The sequence below is a fragment of the Gobio gobio genome (assembly GCF_949357685.1).
Source record: "Gobio gobio genome assembly, chromosome: 2".
Lineage (NCBI taxonomy): Eukaryota > Metazoa > Chordata > Actinopteri > Cypriniformes > Gobionidae > Gobio > Gobio gobio.
In genome coordinates, this window is record NC_137098.1 from 27176277 (window position 1) to 27197733 (window position 21457).

The window sequence follows — 21457 nt, forward strand, 5'->3', positions numbered from 1 at the left end:
ACAAAGAACAACTGAAAGCGTGAGAACCGCAAGGGACTAAACGAGGTAATTAACAAGACACAGCTGAGACACATGAGTACAATTCAAAAACCATGGCAACAGAAGAGCATGAACCAAGAAAACACAGGAAACTAAACTGAGAACAGTGCAAAACTAACTCAAAGTCCAACTGATGCAAAACTCAAACAGATTAAACGTGACAATATTAGATGATAATTTAAACAAGAATGTCAATTTAAAGTGTCATTATTTATTATTTAATCTTAAAAAGGAATGATGACATTCTATTAAACAATATTTCAGATAAAACTTTTTTTGAATTTGATGCAATTGACAGCCCTAAGTGGAAGTAATTATGAGAGGATGTTATCAAATCCCTCGTCTCTAAATAAACAGCCATCTCAATGCACACTCACCCCCTATGGAGGAAATGTAGATTGCATTACCATGTAATATTCATTGCAGAAGTGTTTTTGATTGGATGCTTATTTTGAGTTGAGGCTTTATGGATTGCATGGAAATTGCATGCATTTGATTGTAGGGGAGAGCGGGACACAACCTAACACTTTTTGACTTTCTCAGTTTGTGTACATTTCTTTTTTCCCCACATTAATTTCACACGTCTTATACAATTGTGTGGTTTTGTTTCATTAATACAGTGTATACTTTTATTTATATACCCCGAAAGAATGGAAGTGAAATGTTGTGGTACATTGTGTACATGTGAAGGGCACAATGTAACATGACCATATGACAGCTTACAGATCTGATTCGAATAGAAAAAAATATACAAGACGAACTAAAATTGTTTGTCAATAAAATACAATTATCAACTTTTTTTTTAATACAACTTTTTTAATAATAAAAAATAACCACATTTTTGAGTTTGACAACAAACACACCACAAACACAGCTATAGAGCATAGTTCAAAACATAATAATTATTAGTCATTTCTGAACATTGACTCTCAGTCTTTATTCACCTTTTTCTCATGGTTTCTCAATAGAATTCTTAAAAGTATAGAATAGAATAGGGACACGTTGTAACGCAACTGGGATTTAAACCCGGCTTGTGTCTTCTGCTGGTTTGATAAGCATTAAATGACTATCTCAACTGTTAAATAACAGATATAAGATTAAATTAATATCAGATTTGTCAAATTTTAAATAAACACAAAAAAACAGAGATGAAAAATTAACTTAAGTAAAACTTTACTTTTGCTATGGTTAAATAAATGCTCAGTGATATCTTCCAAAGATCTTTTTATTTCGGCACTTAGGTTGTGCCCTGCTCACCCCTATATCTGATGCCATGACCTCCATATTTGTGTGTCTGAAGTTTAAGTATGTTGGAATACTTATCACAAGTGATGTTGCATTAACTCCCTGTATGTTTGGCTCAAGGCGGGATCTGCAAGGTCACATGATACTGAATGCTTATATGTGTGCACTGCTACACTTCAGTATGAGCAAGAGATTAGAGTTTGATTCAGTTGCCTGTGGAAGTTTGTGTGTCAGTATATGTTCTTGTCTCTGTGTCTTACAATAAGGCCTTTGTCCAAAGAATAGTTAAAGCATTAAATCAGAGCATGTGTTTGCCAAAATGTAATTATTATTTTGTCCACTTAATGGCACTTGTTTTAAGAGGCTTTCTTGGTCTTAATATGACCTTGGATGTCCTCTTTACATAGTACCATAGAAGTACCATCATAGAGTGATGGGATCAGATGGTGGTTAATACAGCTCTGGAAAAAATTAAGAGACCCTTGAAATACTACATTTATCTATTTCTATTTATCTATCAGAAATTAGGTGGTAACGTTGCTGTTTTTTGAAGTAATTCAACACACAGCTTCACTATTAATAGAGAGATTCTGCATAGATGAAGGTAATTCACACACGCACAAATTCATTCATTTATTTGAATGAAATAGAGAGAGAGGCTATTTAAAATTAACACCTAATCGTGGATTATCTCATTCACTTAAAAACAATATATTGATTTAAATTTTGTAAGACACTTTTTCTTTACAAAGTCCATATGCGAAGAGGCATGAACGATCATGAATAATGCTGTGATTTATACCCGAGGAGACAAAGAACCACACAATGAGTCCATAATGAATGAGCATTTGAGTCAAGTCTGTAAAAGAGGGGAACTCTTTACAAAATTTACAAAAGAAATGAATATTTTTTGTAGTTTATTTAGAATATAGTTAACAATATAAAGTGAGAGCCAAAGGCACATTACAAAGGCCTACTATATTATAAATTATCAAAAGATTTGACATTACAATTTTTTTATGGTTTTGAAAGAAGTCAAATGATGCTCAAAAAACAGTAATATTGTAACATTGAACACAATTCAGTATTCAGTAAATACAAATAACAGAATAATTGGTAATGATGAATGTTATAAGTAAAACATTTGGGATTTAAAACAACATAATGCAATACAATTATGATTTCAAAGAGGATAGGGTGAATTTGGGTTGATTGGGACACTTTTTTCCCAGTCATTTCAATGGCAACATCTTTCTGAATCATTCGATTTTTGTAAACTATCCGATACACACAATACTTCAATATCATTCTGTGTTTCGGTTCATTTATGAGATGCTCCAGTTCACATGCAATGCATGATCGCGCAGGCGCCTATTATAGGCTGTTGTCTGCTATATTTTTTTCTTATTTATTAAATCCAGGCAATTGGTTGATGAAACGTTGATTTAAAATCAAGATACAATTTACACAAAACGAAATTCACTTTAAAGAAAGACTTTCTACACGACTTCACATCTTGTAAATTGGAAAAAAATATTTATTTTAAAACTGATCCAGAAACCATGATTTTTATATTCATAAACAATAGTATTTGCATGACAAGGAACGTCATACTTCATACCAAGGAATACTATGGTATAACCATGTTACCATGGCCACAAAAATCTGTTTGTAAATGGCATTCTTCTTCAGACATTTTCACTGTATTTTTCTGCTCTGCATTGGTGGACAAACATTTTCAGTCTGACTCTTTTCAGTTCATACAAAAACTACACCACATGTCCCTTCTTTTGCTTCTGACTCTGACTGCTTCTGTCAAGCCAGCACTTCTCAGAGTGACTGCAATTGAAATCCTCTTTGTTTCACATCTGTTGGGTATTACTATCTTTGTCTTCCTTTCTTTATGGTCTCTATTTGTGGAATTTGTTGACTGTAACTTAATGACTTAAATCGTCCATGACTATTTTGTAGAGGGTTCTCTGGGCCAGACTATCACATCTGCCCTCAGCTTTGTCACCCTTAAAGGTGAAGTGTGTAATTTTTTCGATGTTAAAATATTCTCTCCTATCGCAGCCTAATGTGCAGAGACAACTATAAATAAGCTATTCATAAGTGGATTTCCTGAAGAGTGGAAACATGGTGGCTCGTTGCCACTTTCAAAGCATTGCTGTATTTGAGTGGTTTGATACATCATCTTTTGGTTCAACCAGTGGCGTGATTTGGGGGGTCTTTTTCCAAACTTTTAGTCAGGTGATGGTGTGAAAGAGCTGGTAAATGTCTTGTGTAAAATCTGTTCCAAAACAGGGGTTATATTATTTTTTATTTATGGCACAAATTACACACTGCAGCGTTAACTTGAATAACTTGTGGTCATCCATCCAAACCAACCTTGACCTTATGTAGTATACTGACTTAATGTTTTTTTTTAATCTAAACTATGTAAGTGATTAAATATCTTGTCATCATTCTTCATGCAGCTCTATGTGTTTGGGCATGAAGGAACTGTACTGCTGTACACTGCACAAATGAGTTCCTAAATAATGAAATGCTAATAATAATAATGAAATTCAATCAATCCTTTCCTCTGATCATGTAATTATAAGTTGGTGTGTAGCATTTATCTTTATTAATCCGCTTCCGTTCGAGTGTGAGTTGCATTAATTAAACTATGTACACAGTTCAATGTACTGAACATGTCGATCCTTGTCTCTTATTAATTATCAGCAACCACAACCTGCTAATCATCATGATCAGCAAGAGCTACTGGAAGTAAAGTGTGGAATTTTCATTTGTGTGTGTGTGTTTGTGTGTGTGTGTGTGTGTGTGTGTGTGTGTGTGTGTGTGTGTGTGCGTGCGTGCGTGTGTGTTCAAGTAAACCATATGTTATGGGGACGAACGACGGCCACAAAGATGACAATATGCAAAATTCTTGTCCTTATGGCGACATTTTTGGTCCCCATATAAATCCTACTAATTGATGTTTTTTGGAGAAAAAAAAAAAGCTGAATATTTTCTGTGATGTGTAGGTTTAGTGGTAGGTTTAGGGTAAAGGGGTATAATACACAGTTTGTACAGTATACAAATCATTATGTTTATGAAAAGTCCCCATAAATGAAAACACAATGTGTTTGTGTGTGTAAACAATGACCAGGTATCTTTATCTGAAGGTGACTTCAGAGCAGAATTGCTAATATTGGCACTCTGCGATTCTGGCTGTGATTCTGTAAGATATAATTTAATGCTTCAAGGCTTTCTTTAGAAATGAAAACACTCAAGAAAATGAAAGTGGAGAGTTTAGGACTCACACTTAGAGAAGGAGCTCATTAATGCTTCAAAATTCAGTTGAAGTTGAGAAAACACTCAACATACCTTTTTATAGCAACACCCTTGGCAAAATGATACTCTCTGGGGCGATTTCACTTTTGCTTATGTTATTACAGTGCCAAAAATTGTGTTGCGTGTACATATTTTGACAATTTTATAGTCTGTTGTACGGCTCTTTGATTGATAATTTTGATACAGTTGTAACAGAGTTTCTGCGACACATTTCTGCGAAATTTCGAATAGTTTCGTAATAGCGCCCCCCTAGCGTATAACAGTGGAAACAGAAAATTCCGTGTTTGGCAGGGAAAGAGTTAAAGAACCAATAAGAGAACATGTTTTTATTTGAGGATCTATCCTTTCGATACAAAAGTCAGTATCAAAAGTATCGATATTACAGGATCGATCCGCCCACCCCTGATGACCTGAGTAAAATGTATACCTAATGTAAATGTAACGGTGTGGTGACCCACAAAGAGGACTGTTAGAGACATTCACTAAGGGACTGTACCTTTAAGGGAGAAGGAGAAGATTAGGCGGTTCCGGTTGAAACGTTTTGTTGTGATGTTTTGATCTCACTCGCTGTTCAGTTCTGAGTTAAATAATAAGTGGAGAATAAAGCTGATTCGACGCATCTCCGTCTCTTGTCTCCTCCTTTATTGCACTCCACAACGGTATCATTTCAAAGTTTCCGTTCTCAAGTCACCAAACACTGTTGCCATCCCAATTAAATAAAAAAAAATATTTTTCGTGTAAGTGGTCCCAAAGTAAATAATTAATAATTTTTTTACAATGGTAATGAATCAATCAAATACTTAACTTTTTTCTAGAGATGATGTACAGACAAAGCAATCTCTCTTCCATAAATGTCCTACTATCACTGTAAAGCTGCTTTGAAACAATCTATATTGTAAAAAGCGCTATATAAATGAAGGTGACTTGACTTGATTTGACTTGTTGATTTGGATAAAAGCTTCTGCCAAAAGTAAACAAGCACTTTCTACGTGATAAAGAGCCATTTCAGGAGCTTGTGATGGAGTGATGCTGTTCAGTCCCAGTAAAGTACACTAGATCAAGGTAATCTGCTGCATCCTACACAACATAGCACTCAGAAACAACCTGAAAGATGGCATACAAATTGTTTTTAGCACAGATGCTTTGGTCATGCTTGCACTGTTACCCATTTGCATAAATCATTTAGTGAATTGGGTGTTAAAACAACACAGACAGCATTGGGTAAATAAAACCGTGCTAACAAAGATTCAATCTCAGAGAATCCACTACTCTCTCTTACTTTCTGTCCTTCCTTTGTTTCTTTACCTCTTCTCTATCTTCATCTCACTTCTTCCGTACTGTTTTACAATATTGAAGAGTAGTGTGTGTGTGTGTGTGTGTGTGTGTGTGTGTGTGTGTGTGTGTGTGTGTGTGTGTGTGTGTGTGTGTGTGTGTGTGTGTGTGTGTGTGTGTGTGTGTGTGTGTGTGTGTGTGTGTGTGTGTGTGTGTGTGTGTGTGTGTGTGTGTGTGTGTGTGTGTGTGTGTGTGTGTGTGTGTGTGTGTGTGTGTGTGTGTGTGTGTGTGTGTGTGTGTGTGTGTGTGTGTGTGTGTGTGTGTGTGTGTGTGTGTGTGGGAGAAGCAGCAGGCAAACACAATAAAACATAGCTGACAAGATCTTAATTGAGCCTCTGGATTCAGCTCAAGAAAACAAAAAAATCTAATAAGAGCACGGCGAAGTGAGGGAAGGAGGAGGGAACAGGATGGAGGGCATGGGGAAATGTACTAGAGAGGTAGATGTGAATGAGAGATGGTCAGCGGGAACGCAAGAGTGAGTTGGTACAAAAAGTTAAGAGGAGAGCAGGAGGTTGAAAGCAGGAGGCCAGAGAAAGGTGAAGAGAGAATTTTCTCAGTCCTCTGAGGAGAAGCTTGGATCTCAGCTCATGAATAATCTAAGCTAAAGGTTGATCAGTCAAACTGACATTGCATTAATGGATTTGAGAGAAACACGAGGAGAGGAAAAGTGTTGAAATTGCTACACTGGGAAGGAAGATTAAATTGAAGAGGCACTTATAATCTGTAATACTTTCGGATTCAGAACACTTTCTTCTGAGTGTGTGCAGTGTGCTTATATACTTTAGGAATGTACGTCTCTTTGTCGATTAGAAAATCCCAACGTCAACCGAAGTTTTCATCCTCTTTAAATAATGTATTCGCTCTCTTCGTCTTTCTCTCTCTCTCTCTCTGTTCCTCACACAGAAGAAGATGAGGGCTATTGATTAAGCCTGCTTTAATTTAATGTGTCTGTTGGTTTTAATTGAACTAAGATGAATGAATGAGTAATGAAGTCAGTGGGTGGTGAAAGTGGGGAAACTGAGGTATTACAACCACAATAATACTCTGTTCTTCTTGAGTTTGACACAGGGGTTTGTGACTTCTCGCTTATCCATATATACACGCAAATACTGTTGAGACTCTAAAATGAATAAATATATAATATATAAATAAATAATATATCACTCTTCCACTCTCTCCTTTTTTTACAGACTGTCACAGATTTGATATCCCTTACCAAAAACAACTATGGTACTATAGTGGGTAGACCTCTGCATATTCTCTATTTTTACCAACGCTATCTCCTGAAAATTTGTATGTATTTGTACGAGGTGGCTAATTCGTATTAATTCGTATGACCTCATTCATACATATTCGTACGATTTGTCTAAACCCCAGTGAGAGGTAGGTTTAGGGGCAGGGTTAGGGGTTGGTAATTCGTACAAATTCATACGAATTGGACAACTCGTAAAATACGTACAATTTAGCAAAAAATCATACAAATAAGTACGAGTAAGGTCATACAAATTCATATGAATTAGCCACCTCTTAAAATACGTACAAATTGCCATGAGATCGGGTTGAATTTTTACTAAGTATGTTGTAATGTAGCGTTTTCCTTAGCTTTTTGGGGACATTTTTGGTTTTCATTTTTACAAAACCTTACATTTACAGCTCAAAAATCAAGATGCAATTATATTGTGCACCAGGTAAATGGTTCACAGATGTTTCATAAATAAATTCAGACCAGAAGTTTTTATTATATGCAGAGTTTATTGATTAGTTATCATATTATTATTATTTCCAGAAACTATGCATTCAATTGATCAAAAGTGACAGTATAGACATTTATTACACAAGTTACAAACGATTTCCACAAACATTTTAGGCAGCACAACATTGATAATAAGAAGAAATGCTACTTAAGCACCAAATCAGCATATTTTAATGATTTCTGAAGGATCTGTGACACTGAAGACTGGAGAAATAGCTGCTAAATTCAGCTTTGCCATCATAGGAATCAATTGCATTTTTAAATATATTATAATTTAAAAAGTTTTATAAGTTAAGCTTCTGTTAAAGATTTAAAAAAATGTACCGACCCTAAATATTTAAACAGCTACTGTGCTACGTCAAATAATACCATGGCACGCAAGTATGAATATCATAGATTTCTGTGCAGGATATTGGCTGACCAGTTTCAGTGTACTTGTTATATTATGCAGTTCTTATTATAGCTCAAGATTGTTGTTACTGCTGTAATATCTCTCTATGGGAGTATGATGTCCTAAATTTGTTTATTAATTATGAAGCAATTATTCTCAATCCAGTACTTAAAGTTTCCACAATAGTGGCACTTACATTGGCACTACAAAACGTCATTATTACTGTATGGAATGATGTATTTTGGGTGTGTGTTTGTTTACTGTATGTCAGGGTTATGCAAATCCTGCCGTGAATTACAGATGAATGCATTAAACTCAAATTCTTGTTGTTTGGAGTGAAAGTTTCACAGCATGTGTGATTTAGAGTAATTAAAATAGAAATTATGTAAGTGTGTTTAAAACAATGACAATGTTTTTAGCTTAATGTCTCCTGTGTCTCTTTTTCTCTCTCTACAGGAAAACAATTGAGGTGAAGATCATAGATGATGAAGAGTATGAAAAGAACAAGAGCTTCAGCATTGAGTTAGGAGAGCCAGTGCTTCTCGAGATTGGACAAAAACATGGTAAAGTGTGTAAATATGCGTGTGCACATATGTTCTTACATGTCTACATGTTAGAGCTGAACTGAAAGGCCTTTAAAATTTCAATTCAATTTCTGAATTTGAATTGAAAGGTGCAGTAAGCGATATCTGAGAAACGCTGTTGATATTTGAAATGCCCATAACACTGTAAAAAAAATTCTGGTCTCCAATTGAAAATTTTCAAGTGACCGATCACATCTACATTTTTCAGTTGGCCAAATTGAATTTCTGTGAATTGATGCAATTTAATTCACAGAAATTCAATTTGGCTAACTAAAAAATGTAGATGTGATCGGTCACTTGAAAATTTTCAATTGGAGACCAGAATTTTTTTTACAGTGAAGAAACACACCCCTACCCAAAAGGATCACACCACTATATTGATAGCTCCGCCCCCAAATTCACAAACACACTATGGCTGCGTTCCACTCCAAATTTCTATGCCCTTCACTCGCTAACTTCGTGGACTCAGATGTGCGTCATTGCTTGCGTTGCATGAGTGCCCACTACTGGTGGAACTTGTACATAAGATTTAAAAGTGCTGTATGTACGTTTTCGACCGTACCAAAGCATACAAATACCATAATATGTTTGCAGATATTTAGGAAACATGCTGAGTTCACATCCAGATTTTTCCGAAAAATTATGCTGCAACCAGTTATTCTACTTTGAAACAGCGTTGTTCCATGTCGGAATGTCTGTTTTTGTTTTGGTCTGTGCAGTAACGCACGTTGCCAATTTACCGAATAGTATTTCGACACCACAGGTTGCCAGTTGGTGAAAAACACAGCGTATTGCTGCCATGTATTCGCAGATTCTACCCGACCTAAAAAGCCTCGGCATCCATCTAAAAATCTCTATGAACAGAAGCACATTAAAATGCAGATAAATCAACTTAGTGTGCAAGGTTTATTGCCTTCCATTGTCAATTGCGCTCGTTCCTGTTGCGTGTCCTCAAACTGGCAACCCGTGTGAATGTCGAGTCTGAAGAGGAGGGGGCAGGGGAAACAATAGTTTGAATTTGGACTGCAGTACCCATTTCAACCACTAGCTGTTATTCTTACATATGCTGCGTCCCAATTCGCATACTATCCGTACTAAATAGTATTCGAAAAAATAATTAGTATGTCCCAAATCTTAGTATGTTGAAAAAATATTCCAAAGATTCCCGGATGGTTACCTTTTCCGGTCAGAATCCGAAATGCAGGTCGATGCGCACTCTAATGGCTGATATTGCCCACAACCCATTGCGAGATGGACGAGGATTTGATTAGAACTACAAACGCGGATAAAAAGTGTTTAAAAAACTACAAACATGACGGTTACGCGAGTCTGACGGTTAAGTGGAGAGGATTAGATAAAGTGGTTTGAGTGAGCAATTATCAGTATTTAACCTGACGAAAAGATATTTATTCAATATTATCCACATTATATTTCTCCTTCAGCAGCATTGAGAACTTTTGTAATGATACGTTTGGGCATTAACTTTGCAAACACATGAGAGGAGTCTCTGCATTAAAGACCCACGAAAGGCAGATCAACGAGCGACTACATTTCTCTCCGATACGGTAGGAAATTAAATTGAAAGTGGGGGATTTGAACTGTGACGATGATTGACAGGGCAGTTTAAACGGTGACGGGACGCACGTAACAGAGTCTGTTAAAGATGACGAAGTAGTATGTCCCAAAGCTTGCATACTCTTCTGCTACACACTCAAAAGTATGTACTTTTTCTTCACAAAAAGAGTACATACTTTTAGGACGTAGTATAAGTAGGCAAATTGGGACACAGCCATACACTATTAAATGAAAAGCCCTTGGAATTCACTATGGAGCTGATTTATTATTTAAACCCCTTTTTTACTTATGAATTTGTTTCATGCACTATTCTATATGCATATTGTTGGAGAAAATATATGAAATCCTAGGTTTATGAGCTGTTGGAGAAAGAGACAATGTTTTAATAAATAAATAACAATAGTATAAACTTTGACTGTGAACATAAGGTAGCTACAGGTATTATGTGATTAAATCTCAGTATAATTAATATATTACACACTATTATGTGATTCATTCACAAAATAATTAATATATCATACACTTTTAGCTTTTCACTCAGTTAAGCGCGATCTGCTGTGGCGTCACAATCAAGTTGAATTGTGGGATATAGAGGAGCTTGAAGTGTACATCGGAGTGAACTTGCTCCCTCTGTCAAAATTGAGGGGAAGAGGGTCTGTCCATATAAACTTCCCTCATCGACTTCACGCAGTGGAACGCACATCAAAATGGCGGCGGGGATTCCCCCGAGGGGAAGTGCTTAGGGAAGTTTGTGAGTGCATGTCTAAAAGTGGAATGGAATGCAGCCTATGTAACCCATGCACCTCCACCCTTATGACTGTAGGATCACACTCCTATGTTGATTGCTCTGCCTCCAAATTCACAAACACACTATGCAACACAGGCCCCTCCCCCCTTACTTCTGATTGGCATAAAGTATGTTTTGGTGCTCGGTCCAATCCACTTTCAAAAGTGTTTCTCAGAATTCGCTTATTGCACCTTTTAAGTGAGGTAGCAAACCTGACACAAATTGCAATTTGAATTTGAATTTTAATAAGATTCAATTTGAATAAGATTCAAAGAACATTAAAAATGTTTAAAAAAATTATTTCATCCATTAAAAAAGAAAAGAAAAATAAATTGGTCAAATTAGTCTTCAGTAAAGGTTGTTTTTGTGTGTGGACAACATTTGTGTGTGGATCTTCAATTTACCAGCCATTATTCTCACGATTTCACACTTTTGCTAATCGGGATGGATAGTAATAAGAGACTGCTTGCTAATTAGCCATTGGATTACAGAAGATGGAAACAGTTGAATGTCTTCTGCTTTGTTTACACCAGCAGCCGTGTTTTGTGCAACTTTCTGCTGCACATTCTCAGATAATAAAAAAATAAATAAAGCCTGCAAATGAGCAGTGCTGTCGAAGCTGCAAATAAAATGATTGTCATTTAATGACGAGAACATGAACAAAGTGATGAAAGATGAAAGGTTACAGATAAAAGAAAGGAAAAAGGCTAAATTAAAAAACAGAAGGGGATGAAGAATGATTACATAATGCTCTTTTAAGCTTAAGGACGTGGTTTTTAATGGAGTGAAAATGATTTCTTTCTCTCTCTCTCTCTCTCTTAGAATGCATCATTTCATATCCCTTGGCTTAGTAAATAATGTTTACTCATAGGAAATATGTTTACAGTAAAGTATTATACACTACCTGCAGTCTGTGAAGTTTGTTACCTCAGGAAACAAATTGGCTGTCTCTAAATCACCTTGTGCTAGCAGTGTGACTGGAGGCTATCACTATTCTCTACATTATTTATACAGCCTTCTCCGGAAATGACCCTTCCATCTTAAACGCCTTATTTTACAATTCAATTAACACAGTGACGCTCATAAGATTTACGAAATTTCCTGCTTGTCATTTTCAGAAATTGAGAAGTGTATCTTTCCATCCAGCCATCAGTCACTGATGTACTAGCTCATTTTTGTTCGCTCTGATTATCTTCATGAGATTTAATATTTACATCCTACTAGCTGGAGAAATAGAGGGAATATGTTTCTAATATAGCTGCTGTTTTTCTTTGTCTACTTTGTCTACATACATGTTTGTGTATGTATGTGTACTGTAGGGGACTCTAATGAAAATAAGCCAGAGGTTGGGGCGGAGGAAGAGGAAGTAGCTAAAATGGGATGTCCTAGTCTGGGAGAACATACCAGATTGGAGGTGGTGATTGAAGAGTCCTATGAGTTTAAGGTACAACTGCCTCTAACACCCTTTAGTAGAGCAACAATGCAAAATGAGATACAAATAATAGTTATTTAGCAATGCATGGTGATCAATGTATAATATTTAAGCAGTAGGCCTACCACCACAGCTGTGCTAATATGCAGTATTATTGTGAGTGTGATATTGCTTTTATGTAATAGTTTAATATACAACAATATAACTATATATTTTTCTCCACCAACAAAATAGTTCCAAGTAAAGCCAAAACATCAAACAGGTCTGAAACAGTTCTTAATATGTGACTGAAACTGTGTGTGTGTGTGTGTAGAATACGGTGGATAAGCTCATTAAGAAGACAAACCTGGCTCTGGTAGTCGGCAGCAGTAGCTGGAGAGAGCAGTTTGTTAGTGCTGTTACTGTGAGCGCAGGTAAGCTATACTTCCTTTTTGATCATCCTTTACGTTTTGTCACATGGGCATCATTGTATGGGCACCATTTATAACCCATACAATTATGAATATGCATTAATGTGCAAGGACATGTTAAACTGGTCAAAATACATTTATAATGTTACAAAATATTTATATTTCAAATGCTGTTCTTTTGAACTTTCGATTCATCAATGCCATGAAAAAATATCACTTTTTCCATACAAATATTACGCAGAATATAAGAATATAAGAAATGATATGAAACGTTTCTTTAGCACCAAATCCGCATATTAGATTTCTGAAGGATCATATGACACTGAAGACTGGAGTAATGATGCTGGAAATTCAGCTTTGCCAAAACAAGAATATATTATATTTTAAAACACATTAAAATATAAAACAGCTATTTTAAATTGTAATAATATATATATATTTTAGTATGTACCTTGAGATAATATCGATATCGTGTTTCCAATAATGGAAACACTTTACAATAAGGTCTCATTAGTTAACATTAGTTAATCCATTAGTTAACATGAACTAACTGAGAAATATTTTTATAGCATTTATTACCCTTTGTTAATATTAGTTAAAAATATTCATATTCATGTTAGTTCACAGTGCACCAACTAATGTTAACAGATACGGTTACACGTTACAATAAGGTTTTATTAGTTAACATTAGTGTAACTAACATGAACTAACCATCCATGAGCAGTACATTTGTTACTGTATTTTTTCATCTTTGTTAAAGTTAGTTAATAAAAATACAGCTGTTCATGGTTTGTTCATGTTAGGTCACGGTGCATTAACTAATGTTAACAAGATTTAAATCAAGTATTAGTAAATGTTGAAATTAACATTAACAAATATAAATAAATGCTTTATAAGTGCTGTTCATTATTAGTTCATGTTTACTATACTATTACTATGTAGTTAGTTAACTAATGTTAACTAGAGAACCTTATTGTAAAGTGTTTGCACAGATACAACCTTTGACTTTAATAATGTATTATATGTTGAGATTGACAATCTTAGATTAGTCTAAGATTAATCAATGCTGTAGAAATATTGCTCATTATAGTTCATGTTAACTAATGTAGTTAACTAATGAAACCTTATTGTGAAATGTTACCACAATAATGTTAATAAAGTATTTTGCTCAAATAAAAAAATGCCATATATTATTTTCAACCCTCATTCTGACCCTCTGGCCGTTTACTGACAAACCTTAAAGGAGCCACCCCTTAAAATCAGATTATTTCAGACAGCGGGCTCCTTTAAGGTTTGTCAGTAAACAGCCACTGTTATGAACGTCATTGCATAGGAAACAGTATATCATCACTCCCTCGCTATTGCTTTGAAAACATTATCCATATAAAAGCGTAATTTACATACAAACCATTATGAGATGATTTACTTGTGGTTTGCGACGTAGCGGCAGTTAGATCTAATACAGTTGGCTGCTACTGTACATCTATACATCAAAAAGTGTGCAAAGATTTATGAGGCACATTTTCATACAGCTTTAACATCCTCATGCCCACTAACATATACTACTCATCTTTCTTTGACCTCTCAGGTGATGACAATGAGGAGGAGAGTGGTGAAGAGCGTCTTCCATCCTGCTTTGATTATATCATGCACTTCCTCACAGTCTTCTGGAAGGTTCTGTTTGCCTTCGTCCCACCTACAGAGTACTGGAACGGATGGGCATGCTTCATTGTGTCCATCATTCTGATTGGTGTGTTGACGGCAGTCACAGGAGATCTCGCTTCCCACTTTGGGTGCACTATTGGTCTGAAGGATTCAGTCACCGCCGTGGTCTTTGTTGCCTTGGGGACATCTGTCCCAGGTAAGTGTCCAAGTTACCAAGTCTCTCATAATACAGAGAAATGGCATCTGAGGCATTCCTCAATCGTTTCTTTTCTATCTTAACATGTAAGAATTAATTCAGGAATTAAATGAATCTATGAAATAAAGAACATGTGAATTGTGCTTCCACATTCAAAACAATCCTGCAGTATGCAAAAGCTAATTCAAAATATTAATAAATACTATAATAGTATAATACTAAAAGAACATCATAATGACACTCTCACGTCCGGAGAAAGCAGGCTGAGGCATGGATCTAAGTGCAGCGGTTTAATAAAGAAACAACTGTTCAAACGAAAGGAAACATGGAGAACAAGGAACCAAAGCTAACAGAAAACAGGGACCATCACATTCAACAACTGACAGAGCACAAATTAAACACAAGGGCTATATACAGGTAGCCTGGCTCCGCCCTCCTACGTACTTCCGCTCAATTTTCCTTTTCCTTCAGTACTCCGTCTGGGATTGCGTTATATTCTTTGGTTTTCTCCGGTCAAATTTTAACCGGCCCAATCAGCGAACAGAGGCACTGGCTGAGAACGATGACGTTGATGCCGTGCGCTAGTTTGAGATGACATACCTCATGGCCAAATGTTAGTGATTGGTTATGGCTGACCCAGAGTGGCTCTGGGCAGATCCAATAGTTTTAAACTTCAACAGAGTACCGCCTTCAAGGAAGTTAACGCTTGTCAATTGAGAGTGGCCAGACTCTCTGTACAAATGAAATGTACGAGAGTCTGGTAGGACCGGGCTAATATAGTATACACATGGGCACACAAGCTCAACAGAAGTAACAAGGAAACAAAATACACCTGGGGAGACTAATCAACATGAAAAACTACAAAACTACGAACATAGCCAAGGGAACAGAACACATAAATATTCACAGAAACAATAGGAACATAAACAATTCAAAATAAAAGTCCAACACTGGGATTGTTACAGACACAGCTTGTTAATCTACATAAATGCCACGTCTATTACCTAGCACAGTGTTTTCCAACCTTTATGTTGTCACGGCACAGCACTAAGCAATAAAATATAACAAAATTGCACAAACATGCATTGCTTTAAAGTGGCATATTAAAACTGGATATAATATTAAAAGTAGTGCAGAGGTGAACAAAATAATGTCATATAGGTAGCTATGATGTTGTTGGTGATGATAAAACAACAAATGTACATGTCACCGTCAGGCGGAAACCCTGTATTTTTTAAATAATTAAACACGGTGTCGTCAAAGTTGGTAATGTGGCTTTATATATGGTCAGACACTTGCATTTGACTTGTTTTTGACCAGCAAATGGCAAAGATATGTGTTTTGTCCGGCATCTGAAGCAGCCAGTGCGTCACATTACATTTTCATCAACTTACAGGTTATAAGGTGCGCTATAATATGTGCGCTCAGTTGTTCTTGTTGTTGAATACAACTGGCAAAAATCTCATGATATAAAAGATAAAGCACTATGCACAGGATATTTAAAACAGTTTAAAAGGGAGGAGTTGGGGTGGTTGAGGGATGCTGGAAAAGGTATTTTGGCGATATATACCTCCTCTTGCGTTAATTAGGTTAATTATCTGAACATGCTCCTCCCAAACATTGTTAATAAAACATCCTTTTGAGGATCTAATGGAGGTACAAAGTTTAGTCACAACCTTTTCATTGGTTAGATATTTGTAAAAACCCACATACAGATACAGTAAAGGATGACCAATAGCATTAGTTTTTTAAAACAATCAAACAAATGATGAAATATAGAGATACTGCCAGACAGCGCGCAACAATATATTCTTATTTGTAGCATATATTTTATTCAGTTTTTGGAATTTGATCATTTTCCATGGCACACCTGACAACCTGTCATGATACACTAGTGGTTGGGAAACATTGACCTAGCAGACACTTTTCTTCATCATAGACCAGGTTTATGAATTTGGCTGTGTATGTTTTGAGCGTGGCTGGTTATGTTTGCAGCTGGTGTATCAGTGCATATGTCTGTACTATATGTGTGTCTGTTTGTTTTTTCTTTGATTCTTTCCAGTGCCCTCACCTCAACCCTGTCTCTTTTTTTCTCTCTTCCTCCTTTTTCTTTCTCTTCCTTTTTCCAAAATTCCTCTTTTGCTTTTGTCTTTTGCTTACCCCATTCCTTGACCTTTCTTTCTGATACTTCCCACTTCAACTTTCACTCAAATCCTGTTCTTTTTCATTCAATAACAAGATCTTGCAGCTCAAATTGTGATTGTATTAGTCTGATCAATTTAATTCTGTCTCTTCTTTGCACAGACACTTTTGCCAGTAAGGTTGCTGCCATCCAAGACCAGTATGCTGACGCCTCCATTGGTAATGTGACGGGCAGCAACGCTGTCAATGTTTTCCTGGGCATCGGCGTGGCGTGGACCATAGCTGCTGTATACTGGCGTACCAAAGGCAAACCATTCCAGGTTGAGCCTGGCTCTCTGGCCTTCTCCGTCACACTCTTCACTGCTATGGCTGTGGCGGCTGTCGGTGTGCTGTTGTATCGTCGGCGCCCCTCAGTGGCTGGAGGAGAGCTCGGCGGCCCACGGACTTGCAAGATATTGACATCCTTACTTTTCGTTTCCCTCTGGCTGATCTACATCCTGTTGGCCTCATTGGAAGCGTACTGCCACATCCCTGGATTCTAAGGCAGCAAGGCCTCATATTATTTAAGCTTTGAGAGGAATATGAAAATGGCCACTGAAGGAGCTTTTTTTTTGTATTTATTAGATATTTATCTTAACTTTTTATTAAGTCAGTTTTTGTAGTTTTCCATTTTCTTCCTTAAAGGGATAGTTCACCCAGAAATTAAAAATGCCAACATTCACAGCTCCCCGTAGAGTACAAAAAGTAATTTATTTAAATATTTTTTTTTAAAAGAAATTAACTTTTTGGAGCAATAGGAGCATTATGATTGTGTATGAAGGTACGTACATTTTTGATAAACTGTCCCTTTCAATTATTTGAATGCAGAATCTTACACATCATTCCTTGTTCCCTTGCCTTACACTTGTATCCGTCTCCTCAGTGCTGTCTTAAATTTTTCCAAACCTGAACCAATATTTTTTTTTTTTTACTCCTGTTTGAGCCAATCCGATCTTTCGGTTAATGAATGAAGGAGTTTACTTTTTTTATGTTATGTGTCAGTATTACTCTGTAATGATATGTAACTGTAATGATAATATTTTTAAATATTTAAATGAACAGAATGATCAAACAAACTTTGACTTATTAAGAGCAGAGTGAACAAACAGAATGGATTAACTATTGCTTGTGTAAGAAGAAAAGCATGTTTCAGGACTAAATAAGGATCGGACAGATGGTCTGAAAAGCATGTCAAGTTCATAACTGATCATATATCATGAATGAAGGCTGACATTATTGGGAAGTAAAAGGAATGAAACTCAAAAAAGTGTGGAAAATGGACTGGAATAATCCCAAAGAGGGCAGAAGAGCAATTGTAAAATAATAACAGTGACGGTGCTGAATATCATTCAAAATAATTCTAATTTAAATATGTATATAACGTACGTGTGTGTGTGTGTGAGTGAGTGAGAGAGAGAGAGAGAGAGAGAGAGAGAGAGAGAGCACCCAACCAAGAATAAACGGCTCAGCTGATGTTCTCTTTAAATAACAAACCACGTAATTGATGTAATTAGCTGTCTGTATCTATCTGTATTTGTCTTGTCCCATGATGGTCACACTCCTTGACATCAAATACTCCATAGGAAATACTAGCCAGTTAACACAATGTGACATTTGACATGGTGACAAATGCTCTTACTGAGTGTACCACACTGTATCCCTAAGTTCACCCAAAAATTACAATTCTGAGCATTTACTCACCCTCATGTCATTCCATACCCATATGAACTGTGGAGCATAAAAGGAGACGTTTAGCAGAATGTTCATGCTGCTCTTTTCTGTACAACATAAGCAGACATTGACATAAATAAATATTTCAAATATAAATATAGTAAATGTAGTAAGTATACTAAAATCAATCCACTTAGTAATATAATATTGTAGTATACTAATTCACAAAATTAGCCCACTTTTTAGTTTATAAAGTGTAGTAAAGTGTAGTAAAGTGTTAAGTGTAGTAAACTTTGAGTACACAACTAGTTCACATCCAAACTTTAAAGAATATTCTGGGTCAGCTACTCATTTTAAAGAAATGTAATACTGCAGGTATGCTTGTTTTCTTCAAGTGACCTTAGCTTCATACTTGGTATACTTAAGTTCTTAAGTATACATAAGTATAACTTTGTCTGATAAGTAAATACATAAGAGTAAATACAAGTGAAACCATATGGTGGAAAGGATCATTTTCAGTCTATTCGTCAGACAAACCTTAGCTTTAGTTTGTCTTCGGAATATAGCACACAAGTCACACTGACTACTTTTATAGTGCTTTTGTAAGGATTTCTGGATTAAAAATATGGGTTTAGAATGAAATGAGGCTGCATGCATAATGATTGCACTAATTGCAACAAACGCAAGTACTTTTATTTATCAGTATTGGTTGTTTTATTGTGTCTGTCACAGTGCATTTTCAGTTGTCACTGTTTCAGTGTTCACTGTCTGTCTATCTGTTTCTGACTGCTGTGTAATTATTCTGTGAGACATTTAAGGAGATTGGTGGGAGGCTCTGGCATGCTGAATGATGGAGAGCACAGGAAAAGAATGAATGAGACAGATTTAGCTGCAGCGTAGATATTTAGCTTTCTCAAGTAGCTTCTATCCTCAGTCTAGTACAGTATTTGGAGTGAGAGAATGTGCACCCAGAGTATTTTTAGCATTATCTTGTTGCTAGGCGACCCGCCCAGAGAGTCATTGTCTTGTCTGGGCCCAGTGACGAGTCCGTCAGTGTGTGTGTGTGGGTGTAGCTGTATATGTATATGTGTAACACCCACTCATTTAAGTCTATTTACGGCTTAAATCTGTGAATAAACCAACTTAACTTCTTATACTAACCTAAGTTTAGTGGGGGTTTTTAAGTGAACTAAAATGATTTAGCTTTGTATGTGGTTGACGAAAAGATGATCATATTGAAATGAGTTTTGATAGTGTCATTTATTTGATTGAATGGATGATCATTAACGATCATGTCAGTCCATGCTGTCACAAGGATCAACTATCATCAGTAATGAATCCCACATCAGACTGACATACAGCAGAAGAGTGTGCACATAATTGCTTTATAGGATCACCGTTTTCTCTCTCTCTCTCTCTGCCAGCTTACTCTTGAAGCACAATGAATTGAAGTGCAATCCCAAATGTCACACTGAAAAACAGCCATCGTAATTGGATTAAGCAGCCTGGCCAGAGAGAGAGAGAAAGAGAGAGATATTTAATACTATGATATTTGACCCTTAAAAACGTAGGAATGTCATTGCATTAAATACAATATCAAACAGTCAAGTGCAAACAAATGATGCTAGAGCTTTTCATGGTCCATAAACATTTTGAACGGTATATCTATTTTTTTAATGAAGCAAAGCCAACAAAGTCTTTTTTTCTTATCATATTGTGAATAATTCATTCTGCCTTCATCTAATCAACAAGTGATGAATAGAACCAAGTTCCTGTCCAATACAATTTTCTTTTCATTCAGAAGTATGTCACAATACAGAAAAAAAGATGTCGCTACTTCCGTTACATCGCCACTTTTGATATTTGTTATCTAATGCAATTACATTCATACAGTGCCCTGAGTGTTCATTTTTTTTGCTGGGGGAAACTAAAAACACTAAGGCCGCAAATCATCAAGATACGCAGACAAGCGTATGTTTCCTATTGCTTACCCATCCTAACTGCCCTTGTGCTACAGAAAAATGTTATATTTTGTGTTTATATTTCTTGAATTTGTGTGTGATTGGACTTCTGTGCATAGCGCTCATGTGTACAGAAGATACACTAACAGAAGAGGTTAATATGATAAGCTAACAGTTCATATGAAGTGCCCTGAGGAAGCAGTCACCATGTCATCCTGTATCATTGTGCGTGTTGCCTTTGGCTGGACTTGTGTGAAGCATCTCTCTGATATTTCTGTTCATTAGTCTTTTGATTATTCCTTCATTAATGGTTTGATTGATTTCATTGTTAATTTCTCAGTCTTTGTATCTCATAATGAGTGAATCACCAAGTGCTTTTCTTTTCCTTTTATAAGCAGATTTCAGTTAGATTCTTCCTATTTTACTTTACTCTTATCTCCATTCTCTTGATTTGATGCATGAAACATTCTCTTGTCCTAAATGTTTTAGAAATTGTTGTCCTGAAACCTTTTTTAAAATGTCTTTTATTAAAAAAATCTGAATTAAACACTACAAATCGAATCACTTATTATTATGGAGTGGATGATTTTTATTTGTGCATAAAACTGTATGCATTCACTTCATATTCATATGTATTCAGCCAAAGAACATTCTTAATGACCAATATGAGAGTCATTGAATCATTCACTCGAACGTTTTGTTTGTCTAATAACACTAATTTGAACTAAATGCCACTACTGTGTGTTGCTCTTCATTGGTGAAGAAAAAATACTAAGTAAATGGATCTGATATTGTATATAAAAGCTATATCATACAATCAATTATGCTGCTGGTCTGAATATCTTGTCATAGAAGTCAAGAAACCTTTATTAATAGCGATATATATTGTTTAAAAGCAG

General features: G+C 35.9%; 1 protein-coding gene across 1 annotated transcript in view; it reads left to right on the plus strand.

Moving 5' to 3' along the window:
• slc8a4b (solute carrier family 8 member 4b) overlaps positions 1 to 21109 on the plus strand; it is a 96561-nt gene extending 75452 nt beyond the window's left edge. Inside the window, exons 6-10 of the mRNA XM_079811110.1 lie at positions 8553 to 8659; positions 12362 to 12486; positions 12788 to 12887; positions 14473 to 14745; positions 17050 to 21109. Coding sequence (XP_079667236.1) covers positions 8553 to 8659; positions 12362 to 12486; positions 12788 to 12887; positions 14473 to 14745; positions 17050 to 17429 — 985 coding nt within the window. The 3' untranslated portion in view covers positions 17430 to 21109. The remainder of the gene's footprint in view (positions 1 to 8552; positions 8660 to 12361; positions 12487 to 12787; positions 12888 to 14472; positions 14746 to 17049) is intronic.
• Positions 21110 to 21457: the final 348 nt, after the last annotated feature.